The sequence below is a fragment of the Barbus barbus genome (assembly GCF_936440315.1).
Source record: "Barbus barbus genome assembly, chromosome: 28".
NCBI lineage: Eukaryota > Metazoa > Chordata > Actinopteri > Cypriniformes > Cyprinidae > Barbus > Barbus barbus.
Window position 1 is genome coordinate 5,579,913 of NC_136756.1, and position 26,487 is coordinate 5,606,399.

The window sequence follows — 26,487 nt, forward strand, 5'->3', positions numbered from 1 at the left end:
AGGAGGGAGACCTTCCAACGTGTCTTCAGCGTTCAGTTCAAAAGCCAGCATCTCTGATGGTATGGGCAGCTTGCATGTTTTGGAAGGCACTATTTACATTTACATTTAATCATTTAGCAGACACTTTTATCCAAAACGACGCACAAATGAATGCTGAAAGGTATATAAAGGTTTTAGAGCAACATATGCTCCCCTCCAGATGATGTCTATTTCAGAAGGACAATGCAAAACCACATACTGCAGCAATTACAACAGCATAGCTTCGTAGTAGAAGAGTCCGGGTGCTGAATTGGCCTGCCTGCAGTCCAGATCTTTCATCTATAGAGAACATTTGGCGCATCATTAAACGAAAAATACGTCAAAGATGACCACAAACTCTACAGCAGCTGGAAACCTATATCAGGCAAGAATGGGACCAAATTCCAACACCAAAACTCCAGAAACTCAAAAACTGTTTTGAAAAGAAGAGGAGATGCTACACCATGGTAAACATGCCCCCGTCCCAACTATTTTGAGACCTGTAGCAGGCATCAAATTTGAAATGAGCTCATTTAGTAAAATATTGGCTCATGTGATTTAAAAGTCTTCTAGTTTTCATTTTATTCAAATTTAAAAAAACATCCCAACATTTCCGGAATTCGAGTTGTATCTATCTATCTATCTATCTATCTATCTATCTATCTATCTATCTATCTATCTATCTATCTATCTATCTATCTATCTATCTATCTATCTATCTATCTATCTATCTATCTATCTATCTATCTATCTATCTATCTATCTATCTATCTATCGTTTTGCTTTTTTCCCCAGTTTTCCTGTTCATTCATTCATTCATTCATTATCAGCTATTTTATTTTTCTTCCTTTTTTTCCAGTATTTTTTTATATGGTTCAATTTGTTAACATTAGTTAACATGAGCTAAAAATGAAACATACTTCTAAAGCATTTATTAATCTTACTTGAATCCAACATTTACTAATACATTATTCAAATGACAAGTTTTATCTGTTAATGTTATTTAATGGACCTGATCTAACACGGACTAACAATAAACAGGTGTTTATTTTTGTTAACAAAGAAAAATAAATACTGTAATATTAGATTTAATGAATTAAATATAATAAGCAAATGAAACCTTATTGTAAAGTTTTACCTTTTTTATGCATGCCTCTTGTCTATCTATGACTCTATTCTTTGTTATGATGCTTTCGACCAAATTGGATTCCATAATAAGTCTTGCGGTAAACCATTTAGAGCCGCATAGTGTAACAGTCCTGATCCAGGGTCAGCGTTGCCTCTCCTCATATTATCATATTATTAATAAGACAGGACTAAACTATTTCAATTCAGCACTCATTTTATTTATATTTATTTATATATATATATATATATATATATATATATATATATATATATATATATATATATATATATATATATATATACACACACAGTGGGTACGGAAAGTATTCAGACCCCCTTAAATTTTTCACTCTTTGTTATATTGCAGCCATTTGCTAAAATCATTTGTTAATTATTTTTTTCCTCATTAATGTACACACAGCACCCCATATTGACAGAAAAACACAGAATTGTTGACATTTTTGAAGATTTATTAAAAAAGAAAAACTGAAATATCGCATGGTCTTAAGTATTCAGACCCTTTGCTGTGACACTCATATATTTAACTCAGGTGCTGTCCATTTCTTCGGATCATCCTTGAGATGGTTCTACACCTTCATTTGAGTCCAGCTGTGTTTGATTATACTGACTGGACTTGATTAGGAAAGCTACACACCTGTCTATATAAGACCTTACAGATCACAGTGCATGTCAGAGCAAATGAGAATCATGAGGTCAAAGGAACTGCCTGAAGAGCTCAGAGACAGAATTGTGGCAAGGCACAGATCTGGCCAAGGTTACAAAAAAAATTCTGCTGTACTTAAGGTTCCTAAGAGCACAGTGGCCTCCATAATCCTTAAATGGAAGACGTTTGGGACGACCAGAACCCTTCTTAGAGCTGGCCGTCCGGCCAAACTGAGCTATCGGGGGAGAAGAGCCTTGGTGAGAGAGGTAAAGAAGAACCCAAAGATCACTGTGGCTGAGCTCCAGAGATGCAGTCAGGAGATGGGAGAAAGTTGTAGAAAGTCAACCATCACTGCAGCCCTCCACCAGTCGGGGCTTTATGGCAGAGTGGCCCGACGGAAGCCTCTCCTCAGTGCAAGACACAAAAAAACACCTGAAGGACCACAAGATGGTGAGAAATAAGATTCTCTGGTCTGATGAGACCAAGATAAAACTTTTTGGCCTTAATTCTAAGCGGTATGTGTGGAGAAAACCAGGCACTGCTCATCACCTGTCCAATACAGTCCCAACAGTGAAGCATGGTGGTGGCAGCATCATGCTGTGGGGGTGTTTTTCAGCTGCAGGGACAGGACGACTGGTTGCAATCGAGGGAAAGATGAATGCGGCCAAGTACAGGGATATCCTGGACGAAAACCTTCTCCAGAGTGCTCAGGACCTCAGACTGGGCCGAAGGTTTACCTTCCAACAAGACAATGACCCCAAGCACACAGCTAAAATAACGAAGGAGTGGCTTCACAACAACTCCGTGACTGTTCTTGAATGGCCCAGCCAGAGCCCTGACTTAAACCCAATTGAGCATCTCTGGAGAGACCTAAAAATGGCTGTCCACCCACGTTTACCATCCAACCTGACAGAACTGGAGAGGATCTGCAAGGAGGAATGGCAGAGGATCCCCAAATCCAGGTGTGAAAAACTTGTTGCATCTTTCCCAAAAAGACTCATGGCTGTATTAGATCAAAAGGGTGCTTCTACTAAATACTGAGCAAAGGGTCTGAATACTTAGGACCATGTGATATTTCAGTTTTTAATAAATCTCCAAAAATGTCAACAATTCTGTGTTTTTCTGTCAATATGGGGTGCTGTGTGTACATTTAATGAGGAAAAAAAAAATTACTTAAATGTTTTTAGCAAATGGCTGCAATATAACAAAGAGTGAAACATTTAAGGGGGTCTGAATACTTTCCGTACCCACTGTATATATAAATCTGCCCCATTTTTCTTGCTCCTCAGGTTGTGTTACTAAGAGTCCTTGGCAGGATGATGCACCCTGATCTGAGTCTGGCTTTTTCCCAGTGGAGGAGTCTAGTGCACACTAACAGAGAGAGGAGACTGCAGGCGGATCTCTGTAGAGACGGCAGGAGATGTGAAGAGCTGACTGTGGTTTTCAGGGTGTGGAGAGCTCAAACACAGATGCACAGCCGGGCTGTTCGACACTGGGTAAATCACAACATCCTCCATGAACAAAATGACTATTAGTCCTCTGACAGAAATGCTGCTTAATAGTAACTATGCTAACCCTGGGGGGAAAAGGGTTTCAAAATTGGCGTTTGTTTATTTATTCAGTGTATCTGGATATAGTCAGGTGCATTTTAGTAATTCTGATGGCATTTTTGCCTCAAGCAAATGGTCAATTTTCGAAGTGTTTATATCCGAAGGAAACACACAGAATCTTGTTTATCCAAAAGATTCTATAATAATTTATTTTGAAAAATAATTTGATTACAGTTGTTAAAGTAATTTTCAAGTCACACAGTTCAAGTCTAAGTCAAGTTATTTTGTTCAGTGAATCAAGCAAGTCACGGGTCCTTAAATTTGCAACTAGTCAAGTCAAATCAAGTTTTCCACCTCTGGAATATAGCATATGAGTCATATGGCCTACTTTTATCATACTGTGATTTTTATTTTATTTTTTAAGCTTAACAGCTCGGTTTTCATCCGTCTTCATTGTATCGGTATCATAAAACAAAAAAAATGTTGTGCTGAAAAAAAAATAATTTAAGGGACTCGGGAAAAAGGTTATTTTGTTGATTGTTAGCTGTTTTTTTTTTATACAGGAGAGGAGGGTGCTCTTTCAGTCAGTCATTCAGTGGAAACAAATGGTTTGGCAGAGACTCAAGAAACATATGTTGGAGCAGCAAGCGGCAGTTACTCATGACACCAGTCTACTCACACACTGCTTCTCTACATGGACCAGACTGGTAAATATGGAGAGCAGATGTTATGATTTTGCCTTAGCCACATGTCAACAAGTTCAGAAAACTCCTTTAGCATTGGGAGGCTTGTTAGTTCATTTCCTTGTGCATTTAAAGCAGTGGTTCTCAACCCTTTTGACTCCAATATCCTAACCTGATCTCATGACAGTGCTTTTCAATGTGACAATTTTCTGTTTCTATTTGGCGTACTATTTATATGCACAAATTTACTTTGGCCTGCATATGCAATGGTTAGGTTTAGGGGTGTGGGGTAGGTGCGTATTATATGCATGCCAATAAAGTGCTTATCATATGCATGCAAAAACTGTCTATTTTATTCACGTTAAACACATGCCACTTTAAAAAAATGACGTGAATTTAGCGGTAAAAGACTGTAGAAAAGCTACAGTAAAAACCTGTTAAATGGTTAACGGTAAGTTCCCGTACTATATACTGTGAAAAACTGTTTTGGCCATTACGTGTAATTTTACGATAGTATAAAGTTTTTGGAAGTGAAAAAGAATGTATAATTTACAGTGAATAACCGTAAATGGACATTCCCAGAATTCCCTGCATTACATTTCAAATTTAATGTTTTTTTGTTGAAATAACTATGTTTCTTCTTATTTTTTTCTTATCAGTTTTGCACATTAGCATTGTGTGTTACATCTTAAGTCAAGTCAAGTCAAGTCTGCTTTATTGTCAATTCTTCCACATGTACGGCACATACATACAGAGAATTGAAATTGCGTTATTCTCAGACCCTTGGTGCATACAGTTAACATTTAAGACACTGACAGTAGACGTTCAAATACAGATAAATACAGTTTTAAACATATGTACATACAACTATACAGATATACAAATGAGGACATTGTAGAAAAATAAAGAGATAGATAAAGTGGCATAAGGCACATGGCAGATAGAGTGCAAACCAGTTAAATAAAACAAAACTGTGCAGATATATGTGTATATGTATAGAGTGTATATATATATATATATATATATATATATATATATATATATATATATATATAGTGTAAGAGGAGCTTATCAGTCTGAGGACATTGTAGAAAAATTAAAAAAAGAGATAAATAAAGTGGCATAAGGCACATGGTAGAATAGATAGAGTGCAAACCAGTTAAATAAAACAACACTGTGCAGATATATGTTTAGTGCAAGAAGAGCTTGTCAGTCTGTTAAAGTGACAAGAGAACAGTCTTCTCAGCTGCTCTCACGATGCGCTGAAGTGACTTGCGGCAGGATGCGTTGCAAGCGCCATAACACACAGTGATGCAGCTGGTTAGGATGCTCTCGATGGTGCCTCTGTAGAAGGTGTACATGATGGGGGCCGGGGCTCTGGCTCTTCTAAGTTTGGCTCTTCTAACATCTAATGTTGTTAAATGAATGTTTATTGCATTATTTCAGTTTCATGTGTGTTACCATGATGGTGTTTGTGTGAATGACGCTGTGCACCTTCTATATAATATTTAGCTGCTTGTGATGGGATTTGGTTCAATGTGACTTTCTTATCACCACCTGCTATTGGTGGTTATCAGTCTATTACAAAGCTACAAAACACATTTCAGTACTTCAATAGGGTGGTATATTATCACTATATCAGTTAATGAAATTACGGTATTTAACTGTAAATTAAAGTTAAAATGGTAAAACCTACAATGTTGCTACCGTATTTTTTACGGCAAAATTCTGGCAACCACAGTTGCTGTTTTTTTAACCATTAATTTTACAAAAATTTTTTTACAGTGATATCGTAGCTCTCTCAGTCATTCATGATTTCAAATAATAACTAAAATAATTTTAAATAAATTTAAATAATTACATAAGTAAATTCACTGGTTAAAAAAAGTGGGGATCATGAAGCTCATAAAACGTCTTTAATAGAGTACACAAATCAAGTCAAGTTAATGCAAGTCAGTTCACTTGACAGCCCTCATGGTCACAGGCCCAGGCAGTTGTTTTCTCTGTATGTTTAGTAGGTATGTGGTAAATTTGACATGTAGCTGGTATCTGAGATCCCCTGTTGTCTGGATGTGTGTGCTTTAGGCCGTAGGGCCGCACTGCGAGTGGCAGAAGTCTGCTGTTGAATTGATGAAGAGCAGAACAGAGAGACACAGACTGAATGTGAGCTTTTCCACGTGGGTAACGTGTGTACACCAGCAGTAGACCGCCAGAGCCTTTTATAATCTCACTCTACAGAAGAGCACTGGCTTGTATTTTTGGCTGTTTTATGGTGGATATAAGATTTCATGTTTTAAAGCTGTCATGGTTAATTTAGGCACCACTATCTACACCACTAGCTGCAAGTCATTTGAAACAAGTCATTATTTTTGCATTTCTGGTTGGTGCCTCTAGATATTGATAAATTTAGCCTATACATCAGTCATAATCATTTAATATTTTGTTAACACTTAACATTACGATTACATTACTTATGCAAGTACGTCATCTTATTCTACTAACCATTATCGAACAGTCTACTAATACTCTAATGAGAGTTATTTGACATGTAGTTGAAAAGTTACTTATAGTTAGTAGAATTGACAGTTTTAGCTATATGGCGTTTACACAAGACTAGATAATGATCTGAGATATCATCGCTTTGCTGCAGAATTTCAACACCACTAACATCAATTCCATGTGACAGTATTAAATCTAGAGTATGATTTCGACAATGAGTATGTCCTCAAACGTGTTGTCTAACCGCAATAGAGTTGAGAATGTCTTATGAATGCATCTCTATAGTGTGATATCTGGGTGAAGGAGTCTCTATGTTCTGACTGAGAATTAACTGACTTCTGTGACGTGAGGCGGCTAGCAGACGGTCGGTTTAGCCAGTCTGTCTGCTTCCTGACCTGGGCACCAGTTAGTCAAGTACGGACTCTAAGACTATGTGCCATATTTCTAGAGAGAAGAGCGGCACCACCCCAGGAGGGATGAACACCATCTCTTTTCAACAGGTCAGGTCTGCCCCAAAAACTCGTCCAATTGTCTATGCTATTCTGCGGACATCCAGCCATTGAGAGACGACAGTCCCACGTTTTGTATATTCACTTTTTACTTGCATAAATTTTTCAAATGTAACCATCAAATCTATAATATACTTTTTAAGCAGTTTTTATGACCTTATTAATCTCTACATGATTTATTTGTACTTTGAATAATTATTTGTCATGCCACTCTTCAGATGAACTGATAAAGGTGAAATATGACTCAAAATAGTGAAGCACTTAATTATTGTGCAGTCATAGCACCTGTTACATATCCACTGCTCCTTAGAGATATTCACTTTTTTTTTGTACAGTGCACTTATTTTTAGTGATTTATATTTTAGATGAATTATCATGTTTGTAGTGGCTATTCTGTAGTTCTTATATTGGTGGGGCTCATTTTCTTGCCTATTACTCAGGAAAAAAAGTATAAAATCTGTCACTGGGTCATTACATGTTCAAAAAGTATACATTTGTACCTTATTTACCCTGAAAGGGTTCCTTTTTTTCGAAGTGGGTCCACAAACTCCTGCAAGAAAGAAGCCAGAACATGCTAGCAACCACCCAGAAAGGAGCTGTCAACTATACTGTAATTTGACAATACCGAGACAAAGACTTTTTTAACCTTATCCTTATGTTTCTGGTGCAGTATGAGCGCTGCAGAGAGCCTGGCTCACCTAGAGAAAGAGACACATCAGGAACAGAGTGTCTGCTGATTGCTCAGCCACCTTAACAACATGCTATTGGCTCAGGTATAAATCAGACGCAGTCCACCACTCTTTCAAATCTCGCCATGTTAGCACAAAATAAACAGGGTCATCGTGCACTTACTATCTCAAATAGCTATTAGGTCACGGTAATCAAACCAGTGTGTCTGTAAATAAACGCATAAACATTGACTTTCACCTTTATTGATAACACTGTCTTATCAGTGTTAGGCAAGGTAGAACATATTCTAGATTACTGGAACATTTGCATGAATTATATATATATATATATATATATATATATATATATATATATATATATATATATATATATATATATATATATATATATATATATATATGCACAGTATATATATATATATATATATATATATATATATATATATATATATATATACAGTGCCCTCCAAAAGTATTGGAACAGTAAAGACTAAATTGCTCTGTTGGCTGTGGAGTCAAGACATTTGCAAATATGATTAAAAGCTGAATATGAGGCAAAACTACAGAATGTCACATTTTATTATTGGGTGATTCAACACATAGATGTTTTACCAGCTAAGAAGTTCAGCACTTTTAGAGTTTCATCCCTCTATCTGATGTGAGCATAAGTATTGGAGCAGTTGCCTCTCAGGTCTTTCTAAGTGATCAGCTGTGTCCTGTTGCATTAATTCTTCAGATATTAAAAGCAGGGAATGTGTCGTATCAGTTATATCCATTACTTCTGTATTCTGAATCTTGCATTCGATGATGACGCACACAAACCAGAAGATGAGGGAGCTGACTTTGAGAGAAAAGCAAGCAATTTGGATGCTAAAAGAAAAGAGGAAGTCAATTAGAGCTCTAGCAAAAACAAAGGGCATGGAGAAAAAGTGATGCTTTGACAATCTACTGTTCTCAGGAGACTGACACAGAATTACAGATGCTATACAGCGAGATGCAAACCTCTGACCAGCACCAAAAATAGAAAGACAAGATTAGAGTTTGCATAAAAGCACAAAGGTGAGCCAGAAGAGTTTTGTAACTGTGTTTATGGACCGATGAGACAAAGATGAACCTTTATCTAAGTGATGGGACAGCAAAAATGTGGAGAAAAAAGGGAACTGCAAATGATCCCAAGCATACAGCCTCATCTGTAAAGCATGGTGGAGGTGGTGTCATGGCATGGGGATGCATGGCTGTCTCTGGAACAGGCCCTCTCAACTTTACTGATGACTTAATGTATGATGACGGTAGCAGAATGAATTTGGAAGGGTACAAAACCATCTTGCCTACCAATATTCAAGAAAATGCCACCAGATTCATTGGGAAGTGCTTCATATTGCATCAGGACAATGACCCAAAACACCCTGCCAGTTCAGTCAAGGAGTTTATAAGAGCAAAGAAATGGAAAGTCTTAGATTGCCCAAGTCAATCTCCAGATTTAAATCTGATTGAACATGAATTTCACCAGCTGGAGAGGAGAGTAAAGGCAGAAACTCCCCAAAACAAGCAACAATTGGGATTGGCTGCATTAAAGGCTGGGAAAAGCATTTCAAAGGATGAGACCAAGAGTCTGGTGATGTCTATGGGTCACAGACTCACAGTAACAGTTCACACTTTATTTTAAGAACCAATTCTCACTATGAACTAGTTGCTTATTAGCATCCACCCCATACCTAAACTTAACAACCACTTTGCTAACTATTAATAAGCAGCGAATTAAGAGTTTGAGGCAAAAGTTGTAGTTCATAGTTATTTAATACTGAGGTCCCTAAAGTAAAGTGGGACCAAAATTACATCTTAAGTCATACTTTGACCAAAAAGCACTTTTAAGTTCATTGCATTTAAAATAAATTAAATCTAATATATTTTCATTTAATTGCAAATAACATGTAATTAGGTGTCTGAAAACATTACATTAATTTCACACTAAGTATATTTTTAAAGTATATTATTTGAACGTGACCCATATTTATTATGTTTAAAGGTGAGACAGCGTAACAAAGTTGAACAGAAAGTGCAAAAGCATTTCAGATAAAACTACATAGGCGATTGAAAACATTTTAAATTCAACAATAGCAACATTAAGGTAAATTTGTGAAAAGAAAAATTAGCAAAAAAGTGAAAGACGGGGGCATGTAAATTGGGTGAAAGTTCAGCATTGTGTTAAATATATGAGTCATGGGGTCACATGGCACCATTCCCTAAGATTAACCCATACAAACAACTGTGTACAGAATGATGATAATGATTTTTATTTACTTTTTATTGGCAGGTGTTGCGAGTGTGGTGGCAGCGAGCCCACAGGGCAGACTTTGAGCCCTAACCAGTTCTGTCTGTTTACAAGCAGAGCATTAACAGATGGAAACCAGCGAGTGCAGATCAGAGCAGACTGCAGAAACTTCACACATCACCTCCACAACAACCACCACTTATCCAGTATCCATTCAGCAACAGATCAGCAACACATTTACACACGTTCCCATCATGTCAAATTCTCCTGCATATTTATTAACATTATTAACACGAGGGGACCCCCCCCCCCATGAAGGAGGGAGCCCATCACAACGACTTGAAGGTGGGCCTTTTTTACTTTTTCAACTTTGAAATTCTTGAAAAAGTTGATGTGGCAGTCCGCCTCACTCTGGTATTAGTGCACAGGTGTTGATAGATACTGTAGTTCCAGAAGACACAGAATTCCCAGAACTTCCTTGAGAAATGCCAGCGGTTCAGAGGGTTCACTTATATAACGGCCCTATAGTGAGTTTAAAATGAGTGTGTCAGGTTACGGACTCCTCCTCCTCCTCTCATGTGGAATGAGAAGAACTTTTTGCACTTAGTTTGCCATGGTAGTAAGCAAAATTGTATATACTATATGTATTTATATGAAGTATTGATGTAGAATATTTCCATACCGTCTTTGTCCAAGAAATTTTTTAAACTTTAAACAGTCAATCCTAAACCAAACCCTAACCCCATAGTTAGTACATGTTCATTAATATAATAAGTCAGTACATAATTGTATAATTGCACTATAACAATGACATCTTAAAATAAAGTATTTGCTATAGATCCCCCCCCCCATTATTTATTTTTTGGTTTCACTTTAGTTTTAAGTTGTCCTTGTTACAGTGTAATTATACATTGAAGTACTGAGTAATATTAATTACATGTACTTACTATATAGTTAGGGTTAGGATCAGGGTTACTTGCATGTAATTATGCATAATTCATTGTTATTATATAGTAATAGTAAGTACATGTAATATGTAAAAAGGACACCTTAAAATAAAGTGTTACCATTCATGACTCATTCTTGTTAATTGTGAAATGCTCTGAAGTTTTAAGAGCGAATTTATTAAAAATATTTATTGCAGAATATGAATTTAACAGCTAAATAAACTTGTTTAAAACTGAAAAAATGTTTGAATGCGGAAAGCTTAAAAACACCCAGATACTTTATATAATGGATTCTTACACACATACAGAGAAAATAAAATCCTTTCAAAAATGAGTAATGCTAAAGAGAAAAACAAATCACATATATATGAACACGTTTAATAACCATGCTTAAGCACGTGCCTGTTCAAGCAAAAACTAGGTCAAGTTCATAGCGTTGGCTTCCTTCCAACAAGTGTGCTGTTTCATGTAATGGGAGATACACTATATTGCCAAAAGTGTTGGGACCCCCCTTCTTTAGAACAGAAAAAGGCACTAACAAAACTGGAATCAAAGATGAAAACATATTGTATTTCAATCTCTGTTGCAACAGTTTTGGACGTGTCTAAAATTACAGTACCTTTATGTACAAGTCATTGGTGTTTGCTGATGAGTTTTTGGCTCAAGATCTGCATATAAAGTCACACAAGAGGTGTTCAGCTGGGATCAGGACTTGGCTTTCTGCAGACCAGTCAAGTTCTTCCACACTGACTCAATCAATCATGTCTTTTTAAACCGTGTCTTATACACAGAGTCTCTGTCATGTTAGAATAGAAAAGGGTTCTGTCCAAACTGTTGCTATAAAATTAGAAGCACACAATTCCCTAGAATATCATTATATGCTTTAACATTAAGATTTGTACTCATAGAAATGACTAAAGTAGCCAAACCTGTTCATTAGAAGGGAGTGACCCAATACTTTTGGCAATATACAGTAGTGTAGGACGATGCATGTGGATTCGAATGTGTGCAGCTGTTGAAGTAACTTCAGCCCGTCAGGTTTAACGTAACATCTGCTGATGGCAACGCACCAATCCTTCACCATAATCAACCGCAGTGCGTCCAGCAGAGGCATGGACTTTGAGATTTAGGTGAACTCCAAATATAAATGTTATGTGAGTCACATGCAAACAAATAATTCAGCGATGATGTAGGACGTGGACATGTTAGCACAGGGGGATGAGCGCATGTTTATTCAGCTTTCTATTGCCAGCAGAACAAAAATGGGCAGACCGCTTTTAAAAAAGATTCAAACGTTTAGATCTATAGTGGCACCACTTTGCCACTGATTACAATAGTAATCACGAATCACTACCGTTACAAACCAATTACTCCTCTAATATCAACTCACACATGACCGTAGAAAACTAGAAGATGGAATCTCACAAAACCTCTCTGGGTTCAGGATGATTTTTTTTTCCATTATATTCATTATATATAAACTCTTTCACTCCCAATTCTCATTACTGTAACATGAAAACAAAGTTAATTATTTACTAATCATGGTAGTATTTATTTTTACAGTAATAATCATCAAAAGTAAAACATTGAGATGCATTAAGGTAATAAGTATTTAGAGTGAAAATGTTCTTGTCAGGAAAATATTAAATGTTTCATAAGAGTTAACGGGACAGTTCACCCAAAAATGAATCATCAGCATTAACTCAACTCAATTCATGTTGTTCCAAATCCATAAAACTTGTGCATATTTTTTCCCATCAGTTGAAAGTCAATGCATGCAAAACTTTCAAACTTCAAAAAGTACATAAAGACATTGTACAAAAAATAATTTGAGCATTTTACTCACTGTTTCTGCGCATTAAACATGCATGTTTCAGCTTCTGTTTACCTGCTTGTGTGCATACATCAATGTAAATTATGTAGAAAATAAACAGCAGAAATTAAATCTGTTCATCATACCTCAGAAGACTTGGATTGCACCTTTTTTTTGTTACAATGTCTTATGGAAGCTTAAAAATGTTGATTGCATGAAATTTCAATGGAACGACAAAAATGAGAGAACATTAAAAATGTCTTCATATGTGTTCTGAAGATAAATGTAAGCCATATGGGTTGAACATTTTCATTTCTAGGTGAACTATCCCTTTATTTTCTTGATTTTGGAGGAAAATATGACCTGTTTGACATAGGATGTGACATTTTTATAGGATTCACCTATATGAGTAAAATACAGTAGCCATATACTGTAATTTGTGTCCACATGTTTGACCTGCTTACATGAGTTTCTTGCTTTGACCATCATATATTGAACATATGCAATATATAAATAGCTAAAAAAACGTAGGATAAAAATATAAGAACATGGCACCCAAAACTGCAAACATAAGTCCCTTTAAAGATCAACTCAAATAATCTTTTGTAGTGCTACATTTGTCATGATTTGTTTCCCTATACATTGGGAGTAATGACAAATTAAGCTCTGAAACTGACTAAAAACACTGTCGTTACAGTAAAGTACTCAGTATGTGCGTCCAGACGTCTCAATAGCAGCGCAGGCAAACTTTGCGAGTTCTGTGATGCTAAGATTCACTTCCCTCCTCCCGAGTTTCTTGAGGGGAGTCCAGGAGCGTGAACATGTCTTCGATCACCTGCCACAGGCAGCTGTCGAGCGGGAAGTCGTTGTCCACGAGGTTGACGAGGAAGTAGTTGTCATGGATGTACTGAATGATCATGCGCGATGGTGACTCGTCCTCGTACAGCTTCGCCCACTGCTCAATCCACAGAGCAAAAGCCTCGTCCTGTGGGAACAGACAGAACTGAGCTTTGTCTGGAGTCTAGTTTATCTTTTACTATCACTAGCTATGTTTCCATCACCCTATTTTAATGCACATTTTGAAGTATCGCATGAGAAACGAGTGATGGAAACACCAAATTTCGAATAAAAATCCCTTAATATGCAAAAAAAGTGTTTATGCTCGCTTGAGGTGGTTTTTGACTTGTGTGGAAAATTGCAAATAAATTCCTCCAAGCGCATCAAAAAAGTCATGTGACTTTGCGCTAAAACTTTATTTTAAGGTCTCTTAACTAGTTGCTTATTAGCATGCATATTACTAGAATATTAGTCATTTATTAGTAGTAATTAAGCACATATTAATGCCTTGTTCTACATCCCTAATCCTACCCAATACCTAAATTTAACAACTACCGCACTAACTATTAATAAGCAGCAAATTAGCACTTTATTGAGGGAAAAGTCGTAGTTAATAGTGAACAAGTGTTCCCTATTCTAAAGTGTTACCGGGACGACAAATCTTGATTTAACCAGCGGACCGATCTCACTCCACAGCATCTCAAATGTTGTTACGGTCATTCGGAAATGCCTGAGCAAAGTCTGTCATCAAGGTATTTCTGTATAATTGCCTACGTTCCCAAACAGCAGCATCCACCTCCGAAAGCAATGACCGCATTCCTTGTGTTTCGTCTTATTATATGAAAATTATTATATTCAGTAGCTTCTCCTACTTTTCTTAGTGATTTATATCAGACTATTTTGTTCTCTTTGACTCGTTGGATGGAAACGTGCTTGTTCGCAAATGTTTTATGCGATATTCCAATTTTGCGCATTAATTAAATTTGCAAATTTGGATGGAAACCCAGCTACTGAGACAATAATAGTGAATGTAAGCGTGCCAGTGGGACAGAGTACAAATGTGAGGTCAATAAGGACTTTGGAAGTGTAAGCTGTTTAAACACAACCTAATAAGTTTGCATTGCTTAGTGGTTTCTAGGGTGTTCAAGGTGGTTACTAGGTGGAAAAAGCATCACCTTCCAGTACATAAAGCTGACTGGATCCACGACGGTGGGCTGAATGATCTCTCTGCCGGGGAATATGCCCCATGTCACAGCGTTGGGCTGCATATCATGGGCATTTGTAGTATTCCTGCCCTAAAAAGAAATAATTTCATAATGTCAATATAAAAACTGGAGATTACGTGATGTAATCTTGCTCTTGAACTGGTGTTTACCTGAACGTTGACTATATGGTAGTTCACACGAGGTTCATATTTCTTCAGCACTTGCAGCAGTGCAGTAACATTTTCGCTGGATGTGAAAAACTCCAGGTAAGCCTGTTGATGTCAAAAGGTAAAAATAAAGATGCTGAAGGAATCATTTCCAAAAGTAAGCCAATTCCACATAAACCTAAAAGATAATAAACCAGCACAGTGCACCTGACCAAGTGCACAGTTCCCACGGTATCACAAGAATAACTAGATCTACTCTATGAATTTATTGAAAGTTTCATTATTATTTTATTCATTAATATACTATTATAATTTGTTTTGTATATTTTCATTTAATTAAAAAAAAAAAGTTTTAGTACTACAGAAAATGAAAAATGTTTCCTTGGCACCTTTTTTTTTTATATGTTTCAGTTAAAGTTTATTTAAATTAATTTTTTTTTTAATAGTTTTAGTTAACCAAAATTACTAAATTCTTTCAGCATTAATTCACCGTCATGTCGCTCCAAACCTGTATGACTGGAACACAAAAGTATCATAGTTGCTGTCCAAAAAGGACAAGAGAAATAAAATTAATCCATTTGATTTCTCTACTCCACTCACTGTAAAAAATTTCACTCAATTGTCTAATGACTGATTACATATACATTTTTCCATTGGCTCAACATATTATTTCTCATTGAGCCAATGTTAACAGACTGTTGCCACAATTGATAGCAGAAGTTGCAATTGGGCCAATGTAAAAATTGAGATGTAATCAGTCACTAGAAAATTTAGAGTGGGGAGGTCTGAAATTTCTTACAGTGCTCAAAGTTCACTGAAGTCATATGATGGCTTTCTGTGAGGAATCAAATGAAACGAATGCACATTCAAACATTGTACATTGCATGTTTGATCAGTGACAAACATCTTTGCTTCTTTATTTTTCAGGAGTGACAGTTCGTTTAGTATTGTTGATATATCATTTTAGTATTTATTGATATTTTGAAATAGTTTTTATTTTTAATTTTTTTTTTCCTTTTTTATTTAAATTTTACCCAGTTTTTGTAGTTTTAGTTTTATAAGCCCCCCATTTTTAATTATTTTATAACTTAAACATTCTAACTGAATTAATACATTGTTTTATTCTTATTACAATTAATGTTTATTTTATTGCAAGTAAAAAGACAATTATTTTAAAGTTTTAGTTTGTTAACAACAATACCATGATAGAGTGATTACAATGAAACTTGTTTATGTTTTTGTCTAGAATTAAACACAAAGCACGAGATTTAAAGCTTTGCATTTTACAGTGGAAATGACGATTTTCAGCATTAAGACTTAAATTTCAATCAGAAGCAGTGGTCGACCGATATTGTTTTTTGACAGCCGATGCCGATATCTTGGAAAGCAGGGTGGTCAATGGCTGTTATAAAGCCGATATAATTTTATTTTAATTAAATTTTAAGAATAATTTTTTTTCTTCAAAAAATATTGCTTGAAAAATGGCAAATATCGGCCGATATATCGGTCGACCATTAATCAGAAGACTTGGAATACAACACACGTCATACAGACTACCTTTATGGTCATTTTTTGAGCTCAACAAATCCAGTCTCCTTTTCTCTTTCATTGTATGGAGAAAGCAGTTTGCTCATTCTTGGGAACATCTTAATTTACATCGCATGACATAAAAGATGCCTGAATTCTCATTTTCAAGTGATCTAGTCTTACAGGCGCTGTTGAATATGTTTGTGCTGACCTTTTGAAAGACGTATCCCCCCGGAGGGCCCCAGCCCACAATGGGGTCGGATGAGGGTTTGCCGTTAATGTTGGGTTGAGAGTTAATGGTCAGAACCCCTCTGCGGTTCACCCTCTCCAACTCATCTTTCAGCAGGTTGGTCTCCGAAGCCAGAGGATCGTCGTTCCACGGCAGACACATGACCTACAGAAAGTAGAAGGATAGCAATCATACATGCAAAAAGTAGTGTTTATATATAATTTAAGACACAAATAACTTAAATATTGATGACATGATTGGGGCAGTATTATCAAAATAGATCACAGAAACATTGTTGTTGAGTCAATTTTTAAACAAAAAGTGGTTCATATATTAAACAACTATGCGGAAATTACTTTTTTGAAACACAAATTGTCATAATTTACAAGTTCTAAGCCTGTATGTGTCTCTTTCCTCTGCTGATACAGTATATACAAATAAGATATTCTGAAGAATGTTCGCAACCAAACCATTTCTGGTCCCTTTTGAATTCCTTAGATTTTTTTTTTCCAATACTGTGGAAGTGTAACGGTACGGCTACCCACACAGTCTTAAAAAATAATATATTCTTGTGTGATTAGTAAATGATGTGTGACGAGTAAATGATTACAAAATCTGTAAATTACGAATTAATGAGTCACGTTTGCTGATAAACAGACCTCTGCACATCAGTTGAATTCAACATTAATGTACAAAATGTACCTAGTTGTAACATTATTTGGCAACCGCAAACAATTAACTTCCTTTGTGTTGTTTCAAACAACACCCCTTCATAACAAGTTCTTCCTCGTCTTGACTTGTTTGGGTCACGTTGTGCTCTATATTTGTGTATTACTCGATGTTCCTTCACATGAATCAATTGTGCCTCAATAAATACACCTACCACAGTGTAGCAGAAGTCTGATATCGAAACTGACTGTACGATTCTACCTTGTGTCCATTGCGGTTGGTTTGGCCGGTGATGTAGTCGGTGAAGACTTCATAAACACTCTCCTCGTTCATTAGTTCCTCACCCCACATCTGCAGGAGGGCCTCTTTGGGAGATTTACTCTTCAGGTAGAACAGGTAGTAGTCTGTCAGCTCGCCAAAGGCTGGTGAGGAGGAGTTACCCCTGACAAGATGGCAGACATGTTAATTCACTTTTTTGGCCTCTACATCTTGGACCACACGCACAAAAGGTCAGAAAAGAAACATTTCAATGCATGCACCATCTTCCGTTGGGAAAGTCATCCCAGTCTTGCGTTCTGTAGATGTAGCTTTTGGGTCGGGAAGCCCAGAAGATTGGCCTGACGTCTTCTACCTTACGCTTCGGATGAGCGCTGATGGCCCAGGGCAGAGGTCGCCTAAAGGTAACAAGATTAATGCAAAGAGGTGACTCATGAAGCCCGTCAAAAACACTTTCAGGCCATATTTTACCCCAAAATTCAGAAGAATAATATATATACATGACAAAGAAAATCAAGTCTCTTTTTAGGACTAGAATTTTTTTATTTTATATGACAGTTTTCTGCACAATTAAGCATATTTCCCCCAAATTCCCATTACTGTAATGTGAGCATTTTAAATAATAGAAAAATATTGCATTAAATTACTGTAAAACAGAACATTGAGTAAGGATGATAAAAGCCTCATAACTCTGTTGTACTTTATTTTACTGTTGTAAAACAACCAATATCTGCACAGGTGTGATTTCACAATAACTGATGCATTACACCTAAACTTACAGTCTACATACCCACAATATAATCTACAAATAAGACTAATAAACTGCATTACTTGACAAAAAAATTAATAAAAGAAAAATATTGTGATTGCAATTCCACAATGAGAGCGAGAGAGAGAGATTTTTTTCTTGGATATTAATGTCTTATAATATATAGTTTGCTGGTTCTACTATATTAGAGCCATATGATTACAGTGCTACTTTTTGACTTATTCGCCCCAAAATTGGCCAAACTCCATGTTATACTGTAAATTCAATATTGATGTCTGGATTCCAACACAGAAATCATAGGGCCCTATTATATAAAAGCAATACTGATCTTGAGGCCCCAGTTACAGTGGTTTAACATGAGCCTTCATGTCATGGTAAAATCACTGCACAGTCTCTTAGGGTATTTCTTCATTAATCAAGGGCATTAAATTACAATCCATTTTTCATGTGGGCACGTGCTGATTTATCGCCAATGTGCATCAGGAGGTAGTGAATGTATTTCCTGTTAGAAAGAACAGGAGCAGTTTATCGCTTTCTCAGAAAGATGTCACTCACCGGGGATCCTCTGCCCATAAGCCCAGCTGTCGGAGCACTTCCATGGTGGCCACCTCTCTGTTGAGCGTGTAAAAGTGCAGGCCAGGGACCTCTCCGCTGGCCAGAAGAACCTTACACATCTCCACCGCCTGCTGGATGCCGTAGCTGCGAATAGCGGCGTCATTTTCCTTAATGGGCTCAATGACCTGCTTGATCTCCTCTGGCACTTCCAGTTTGGAGAGTTTGACCAGCTGACGGAGTGAGTGATACCCCTGTGCAAACAATGGAGATTCAAACTTTGAAGAATAAAAAAAAAGAGAATCAATATGAAGTTTTCTGAACAGTACACTGAAATCAAAGAGTAATTCACTGACATCTAAACTTCCTCCATAATATTTTCTAAAATGTTTTTTTTGTACAGTGGTGGCAAAATGATTAGAAAATGGTTTTAAGTCAGTTATTCTATCTTTTGCTGTAGTATGTCAGTAGGAGTTTTTCAGGAAGCTTTGCAGGTAGGTTTCTTGAAGACGTTGCCACAGTTCTTCTGGGTTTAGTCTGCCTCAGTTTATTCTGTTTCTTCATGTCACTCCAGACAGACTGGATGATGATCAGATCAGATCTCTATGTGGAGCACTGGCTGTTATCAGACAAAAATCTCACTGGATTATTACAATTAATGGCAAAATGAATGTTTGGAAATGTAAACATATTTCTTACTGACACACTATAGAAAAAGAGAGAAATAACTGACTTAAAACCATTTTTAGCTGCTGACAATACTAGTGTTCTAATCATTTTGGCCACCACTGTACATCTGCCAATTAAAACATAGCTCACTTGACTAATTAAGTTCAACAGAGAGGAAAATGTAAATGATTGCATAAATTTCAACCTGAGGACTTTAGAACAGGGATGTCAAAAGGAGCACCGTGTAATTGTATGTATGTATTTATGTGTCTTTATATCGTTTGTGGAAAGAGTAGGACCATAAAATGTTTGTCCAATCATATTTCTCCTGTATATTAGCGCATGTATTTGCATACCTCTGCACACACTGTTCACGCAGACACGATATGTTGTCAGTGCGTTTCATTACACTAATGCAGACTGAGTGAGAATGGAAGGTGTTAATGTAATATTACGTGCTTTGTACTATAAAGTTTTCTCACGGATGAAAGAGACACGAGGTAATCTGACAGCTTTGCATTTAATCCTCCACCGACGCCGTAATCCCTTACCTAATTTTTGTTCATAGTCAAAAATTAATAATTTCAGGTAAAAGAAAACCCTCTACAGGTCAAAATGACTGAAACACAACATATGGGTTAAAAACTACGGTGCTGGCTTATAGATAACCAGTAGTCTTGTCAGATAACACTACTCTGTATGAGCTTTGTTTGTACTAAAATGTAGTGCAATAAATGCATTAATCACACCATTGCATAAAGTCCAAGACAATCCATTATGACGTTTGATAAGGTGCATTAAGAGTTGACCTTAATTGGTCTTTTGCAGTGACATGACAGCATATGACCAGTGTTTGTTTGATAAGATAATTGGATGACATCTACATCGCTGAAGTGCTGTGATTGGTCAGAGACGGTTTGTGTGTTCATGCACCTGAATAGGGAAGATTCCCGGGAGAATGGGGCAGGTGATGCCAATGTCCCGACAGTCTTTGACAAATTTGAGGAAGGTTTCTGCCCTGAAGAAGAGCTGGGTGACGATGAAGTGCGCACCGGCATCGACCTTCTCCTTCAGGTGCCTGAGGTCATCTTCGTAGCTCTCCGCCTCCGGGTGGCCCGTGGGGTAACCTATCATTACATTTGTGATGGGTTTAAACTGGTTAATTTTAGATTTGCGTGCAAAATTACCATGAACAAACAGATTCTACTTCAATGTAAGTCTATGGGGTTAACCAGGTAATAGCAATTTACTAAACACAATTAACTGCTTGTCTAATTCTCACCTGCAACACAGATATCAAAGTAGTCATCGAATTCACAGCGAATGTGCTTGACCAGATCTGTAGCATAGTTAAAACCGCCATCTTCCTCCACCCAATCTTCCCCAATAGGATCTGTAGAAAAAAGGACAATAAGATTCGCTCATGACGCACGATGATGGCGGACGGATGGAAGAAATGCTGATTTTAATGTATATACTTAAATTTTATTTAGTATTAAAAAGTATCCATAGCTCAATTGTAGTTTGAAATTCAATCTATTTAAAAACAGACTATTTTACATATATTATAGTACAACTCTAGCTGCCATTCACAAGTGTTTAAAGTCAGACACTTATGAGGAACCCTGACTATTAGGATGCTGCCTTATAAGGGTTTGAAATAAAGCTTGTTTGTTTTTGGAAACTGTGTGGTTTGGACCAAAGTAACAGATTTCAGATCAGTCACTGTTCATACCTCCTCTCAAGGCCATGATATTCTTTAGGCCTAGCCGCTTGGCTTTATTTAAATGGGCTGTTATTTTCTCCTTTGTCTGATTGCAGCATGTCAAATGCAGGACGCTCTCCAGGCCGCAGTAATTGACCGCTGTGCTTGCGATCATCATGGAAGACGTTTCTTTATCTGATCCCGGATCTCCAGCCGGATGCCAAGTGATGTCAATGAAGAGAGGACCTCCAGAACCCATCCGGTCAAATCTAACACACAAAGAACAAAAAGACCATTCATTCAAAAAACAAATACCGTTCATTTTTGCACAACAGTAATGAGAATTTACCTAATTTTCAAATGTGTCACAAGGCAAAAAGAATATACAGAGGTTGGACAAAATAACGTGAACACCTGAGAAATAGGCAATGTTACTTTTTTAAGGTATTTTACCTCCATTTGCCTTTAATTCAGCTTCCAACCTTCTTAGAATAGATTCATACAGCTTTTAAAGGTATGGTAGGTGATTTCGGAGATAACAAGCTAGCTTTAAAAGCATAAGATCCCACCTGATGACGTATCGTGTCTGCGTAAACATGCTGTGCAGAGGTATGCAAATACATACAGTGACAGGCAAGTAGGACAGCCAATCGTAATTCTCGGACCGAGGGATATGATTGGACGAACGAAGTGATTGCTATCGGGATGTGAAGAGACTTTCAACCAGCATAACAAAAAAGTTTTTGAATCAAATTACCTACTCGGCCTTTAAAGGGGTCATTTGATGTTGCTAAAAAGAACATTATTTTGTGTATTTGATGTAATGCAATGTGTTTATGCTGTTTAAGGTAAAAAAACACACATTATTTTCCACATACCGTATATTGCTCCTCTATGCTCCGCCTTTCTGAAACACGTTGATTTTTACAAAGCTCATCGATATGAGAAGCGAGGTGTGCTCTGATTGGCCAGCTATCCAGTGCGTTGTAATTGCCCGAATACCTCAAGAGTTTACCGTATTGTGATGGGGTTTCAGGGCGCGAGTCACACAAAAACAATAAAACCCATTACAAATGAGACATTTGTTGCATTCAGTACTGATTATAATAACTTATACTGTCTTTTTACGCGTCGTGTTGCATCGCGCAGTGTAAACATTACCATGTCTGCATTTGTGATCGGAGAAACAACAAACATCAAGCACTACTCTACACTGCTCAAAACTTGCGTTTGAATAGTCAGTGGCAAATTCTTTAAATATGAAAACATACTTACAGGCTGTGAGTCAGAAGCGCCAGACTGTCCTTGCAAAGTTGGAATTGCCCCACTTTATAGAAACACTTTATAGCCTTTGTGCGCAGCTGGCATTGTAGGCTACTCTCTTCCAGGTTCAGGAAACAGTCCTCCGTAAAATGCGCTGCACACACTCTAATATTTGGGTTGAACTGTTCTGGAACAGTGTCGTAAATACAACTTAACCACTGATTTCTAGTTGTGTCCTCATTTGGAAGCCCAAACAAAGTACTTTCTCTTTCACAACGAAACACAGCATCTCCAGGACATGGCGGCAGATGCAACGACAATACTACAGCGAGAATTTCTTTATTTTTTACTTTTATAAAGAATATCTCTTTAGGTTTGAGACTTTAGTCTTTGCAACTTCAGGGATCTTATCTGTGCACAAACAGCTTGTAACACGCCAAAGAGAAAGGAAAACTTGAAATCGCATCATATGACCCCTATAAATAATCTCCAGTTGAATGTTTTCTATCAGAATATCTGCCAGATTCTTTAGAAATGTTGAAGGATCAGTTTCTCACGCTCTAAAATGTCCCTATAGATTTGTCTGGCCGGGGAAGATGTTGATCTTCATCTTGGTGCTCCAACTGTCCATGTTTTATAATCAAGACACCATCTTTTTTTGCATTTTAGCATTGATGCTTGTGATTAAAGTTTTAGCAATACAGCTCTTTCATGGATATTGGCTTTCTGAAATTCTCTGCGGTTGGTTTTTGAGGAAACAGAGTCATCAAGCTTAATGGTTGCTGCTAATTGAGGTTTGCTGTCACTTTTGCTGCAGTACTTCTGTTTTGTTTTGGTTTTCACCCAAGATAAGTAACCCAGAACAGGGATGTCTTAGCTCCTGGAGAGCCACAGTCCTACAGAGTTTAGTTCCAACCTGCTCCAACACCTTACCTGTAACTTTCAAATAAGCCTGAAGGACTCGATTAGCTGGATCTGGTGCATTTAATTAAGGCTGAAGCTAAACTTGCCAGGGCTGTGGCTCTCCAGAAGCTCAGTTTGACACCCTGACCTAGACAATATAGATGAAAAGATAAATAAAATATAAATCACAACTGTGTGTGTTTGTTTTTACTGTAACCCAGCGGTTCCCAATCCCCCTGCATATTTTGCATGTCTCTCTTAGTTAACACACCTCATTCAGATAACCAGCTCGTTAGAAGAGAGCTAAGTGCATGAACTGTGTTCCAGTTAATCCAATGATCCCTACACAGTGTTCATTGCTCCCTACTGAGCAGGGGAAATCCATTCAGGTTTACTTCACTTCAGAACATTCATTTGCGCTGCGCCGTCTTCACACACAGACGAGTGTGACATATACCTCTGTAAATAAATACAATTAAATTCACGTCTCACACACTTTAATGCACTTTGAATGGAACATATACACTCGTTTCAAACTGGAATCATGGCAGAATATCCGGCGATGTCCACTTCGCAGGGCACTTACGGTCGAATCAACAAATATCACACATGATAAGAGATACATACGAAATATGCAGAGCGGGGTGGGGGGGCAAGGACTGGGATTGGGAAACGCTGCTGTAACCTATGCAAATTACATGCGAAAACCTCTAAGCCTGTCTTATATTTTTTCTTTTAAATGAGCATTTTTATCATGCTCCTTTATTTAGGTTTAGTAATTGTACTTTGATGGCAAATAAAAAGTTATTAGTCTGTTATCGAAATGCCTTATTTTCAAAATTGCCCAATTTTATTTTCATAAAAGCCTGATAAAGATGCCCATTTAAAAGAAAAAATATAAGACAGACTTAGAGGTTTTTGCATCTTAAGTCATAATATTAAACCCTGGGTGTTCACATACTTGTCCCCTATATATACATCTTGGGTGGATCTCACAAATAAATATATATATATATATATATTTTTTTTTTAATTATTTTTGTGAAATATTACCCAGACATGGTTTATGTGAGATTCATCAAATTACAAAAACAATAAAGCAATTTTTGCTTTCCTACCTAGAGATAAGATTGACGGCTCCAGACGCTGTGCGAGGTGGGAAGAACTCCAGGGAGAACCAGTGGTCCCCAGACTCAATCCGCCGCTTCATCTTGTCCCGCAGCCGGTCGGTGCGGTCGGCGTCCAGTACCGGCGTCGAGCACCTGGAGCTCTCTTTGGAGCTCTCTCCGCTGTTACTGACCCCGCTGGAGTCGCTCTTAGAGGACTGCCAACCTATGTCTGCTTTTTGGTTCACCATGTTTCCTGTGCCCAGGGTTGAAAATCACCCCACAAAACATTAGGCAATAAAAACACATGAAGCTAGACTGACTTTTTTTTAATGTCACTAGACTAATCTGTATAGGAAACTAAGGGCAGTTTTTTTTTTTTTTTTTCTGTTGTGTTGTGGTCTATGGAGGGTCAGAAAGCTCTTGGATTTCATCAAAAATATCTTATTTTGTGTTCTGAAGATGAACAAAGGTCTTACGGGTTTGGAACGACATGAGGGTGAGTAATTAATGACAGAATCTTCATTTTTGGGTGAACTATTCCTTTAATGACACTTGCCTATGATCAAACTGAAATAATAGTTTACTACTTTTATTTAATATTGCACAGTGAGCTCGTAAAGTCCTAAGTGTGCAGGATTCAGCAATAATCCTAATATAAAAACTATTTTGTATTTTTAATTACGCTTTACGTAACGATGTCAGCAGTCTGATCATATAATAGGTGCAGATGTAATGTCACAGTATGAATGTCAGTCCCACTGAATTGTGGGATACATTATCCAGAACAGCATGTTCTCATACTGTGCACATGCCATTTGAATATATAAATGGTGTAAAATTATATAACATTATTTCAGTAAAATATGTGATTGAAGACATTAGATGATTAATATATTTTAGTATATAGCTTTTAACACTATCATTATAATGTTCCACTTAAACGTTTAATTTACTATTGAATATTCATTACTGACAGCTAAAATAATTAGTACTAATTGCCAATCATTCTAATGTCCTGCATAAAACTCAATATTGCGATCAAGTCTTTTTCGAATATGATAAGGATACCCCAAACATAGTTTAGTATTTGTTTAGTAAGTTAATTGCTCCGATCTCGCCTGTCTCATAGAAGTAAATGGTTGTATAAGTACATGAAGTGTCTTGGAGTAGCTTAAAAAGCAATAATGATTCTTATTATACACGACGATCATATTTGCTGAATGCATTAAGAGTTGATTTCCTTACTTCACACGTTCATTCAAAAAAATGTTGCTTTTAATAATTTTTTTTTTACAGACAATCAATGCAAGCAACAAACAGCGGAACAAATGCATATGACATGATAACTCGTGCATCTTTTGATATTGTTCATAGGCAGCTCATGCGGTTCCGCGTGACTGCACCAGTCCCTTTAGTTATCCTAATCGATACCGAGTCACGCCGACCCTGTAATAGTATAAAAACACCTTTCCTCCATTACCTTCAAACTTTTCCCAATCCTCCAGGATTTATGAGAGGAGAGTGCTGTCCCAGGGCGGCGCTGTAACCGAGCTTCTGCTGAACAGCGTGTGCGGCGGACAGCATGGACGACAAAGAGGCTGGTGTGCGGTGGGCCACGCCTCCTTCACGCGGGCCACGCCCCTCTCGACCAAAGAACCTTCCTATTGGATGCCGCGTCTGTCAGCGCGTGTGATGTAAACACACCACATGTACTCATTAATAATTAATTGAGCGACACTCGCAGATAAGCGCACGTCCACACAGAAAGAAAAGAAAAGAAAAGAAAAGAAAAGAAAAGAAAAGAAAAGAAAAGAAAAGAAAAGAAAAGAAAAGAA

At 37.2% G+C, this 26,487-nt stretch overlaps 1 protein-coding gene across 1 annotated transcript; it reads right to left on the reverse strand.

Annotated features, from left to right (window-relative positions):
• Positions 1-11,221: 11,221 nt before the first annotated feature.
• On the reverse strand, positions 11,222-26,278 carry LOC306848433 (methylenetetrahydrofolate reductase (NADPH)-like). The gene is made up of 12 exons (XM_079382978.1): positions 26,133-26,278; positions 24,662-24,905; positions 21,408-21,646; positions 20,955-21,065; positions 20,606-20,799; positions 19,007-19,257; positions 17,946-18,080; positions 17,668-17,848; positions 16,720-16,902; positions 14,985-15,086; positions 14,785-14,904; positions 11,222-13,757 (listed from the first exon to the last, which is right to left on the reverse strand). Exons 2-12 carry the CDS (start codon positions 24,898-24,900, stop codon positions 13,539-13,541), a joined length of 1,974 nt encoding a protein of 657 aa, XP_079239104.1. The 5' UTR covers positions 24,901-24,905; positions 26,133-26,278; the 3' UTR covers positions 11,222-13,538.
• Between the last annotated feature and the right edge of the window lie 209 nt (positions 26,279-26,487).

Bases quoted from the DNA above. Each gene is read 5' to 3' on its own strand.
- LOC306848433 (XM_079382978.1), bottom strand. From the start codon at position 24,900: ATGGTGAACCAAAAAGCAGACATAGGTTGGCAGTCCTCTAAGAGCGAC. The intron at 17,849-17,945 runs GTGCATGCATTG...CCATCTTGTCAG, and splicing joins GACTTTCCCAACGGAAGATG to GGGTAACTCCTCCTCACCAG. The intron at 13,758-14,784 runs GTGATGCTTTTT...CTGTTCCCACAG, and splicing joins TCAGCTTTATGTACTGGAAG to GACGAGGCTTTTGCTCTGTG.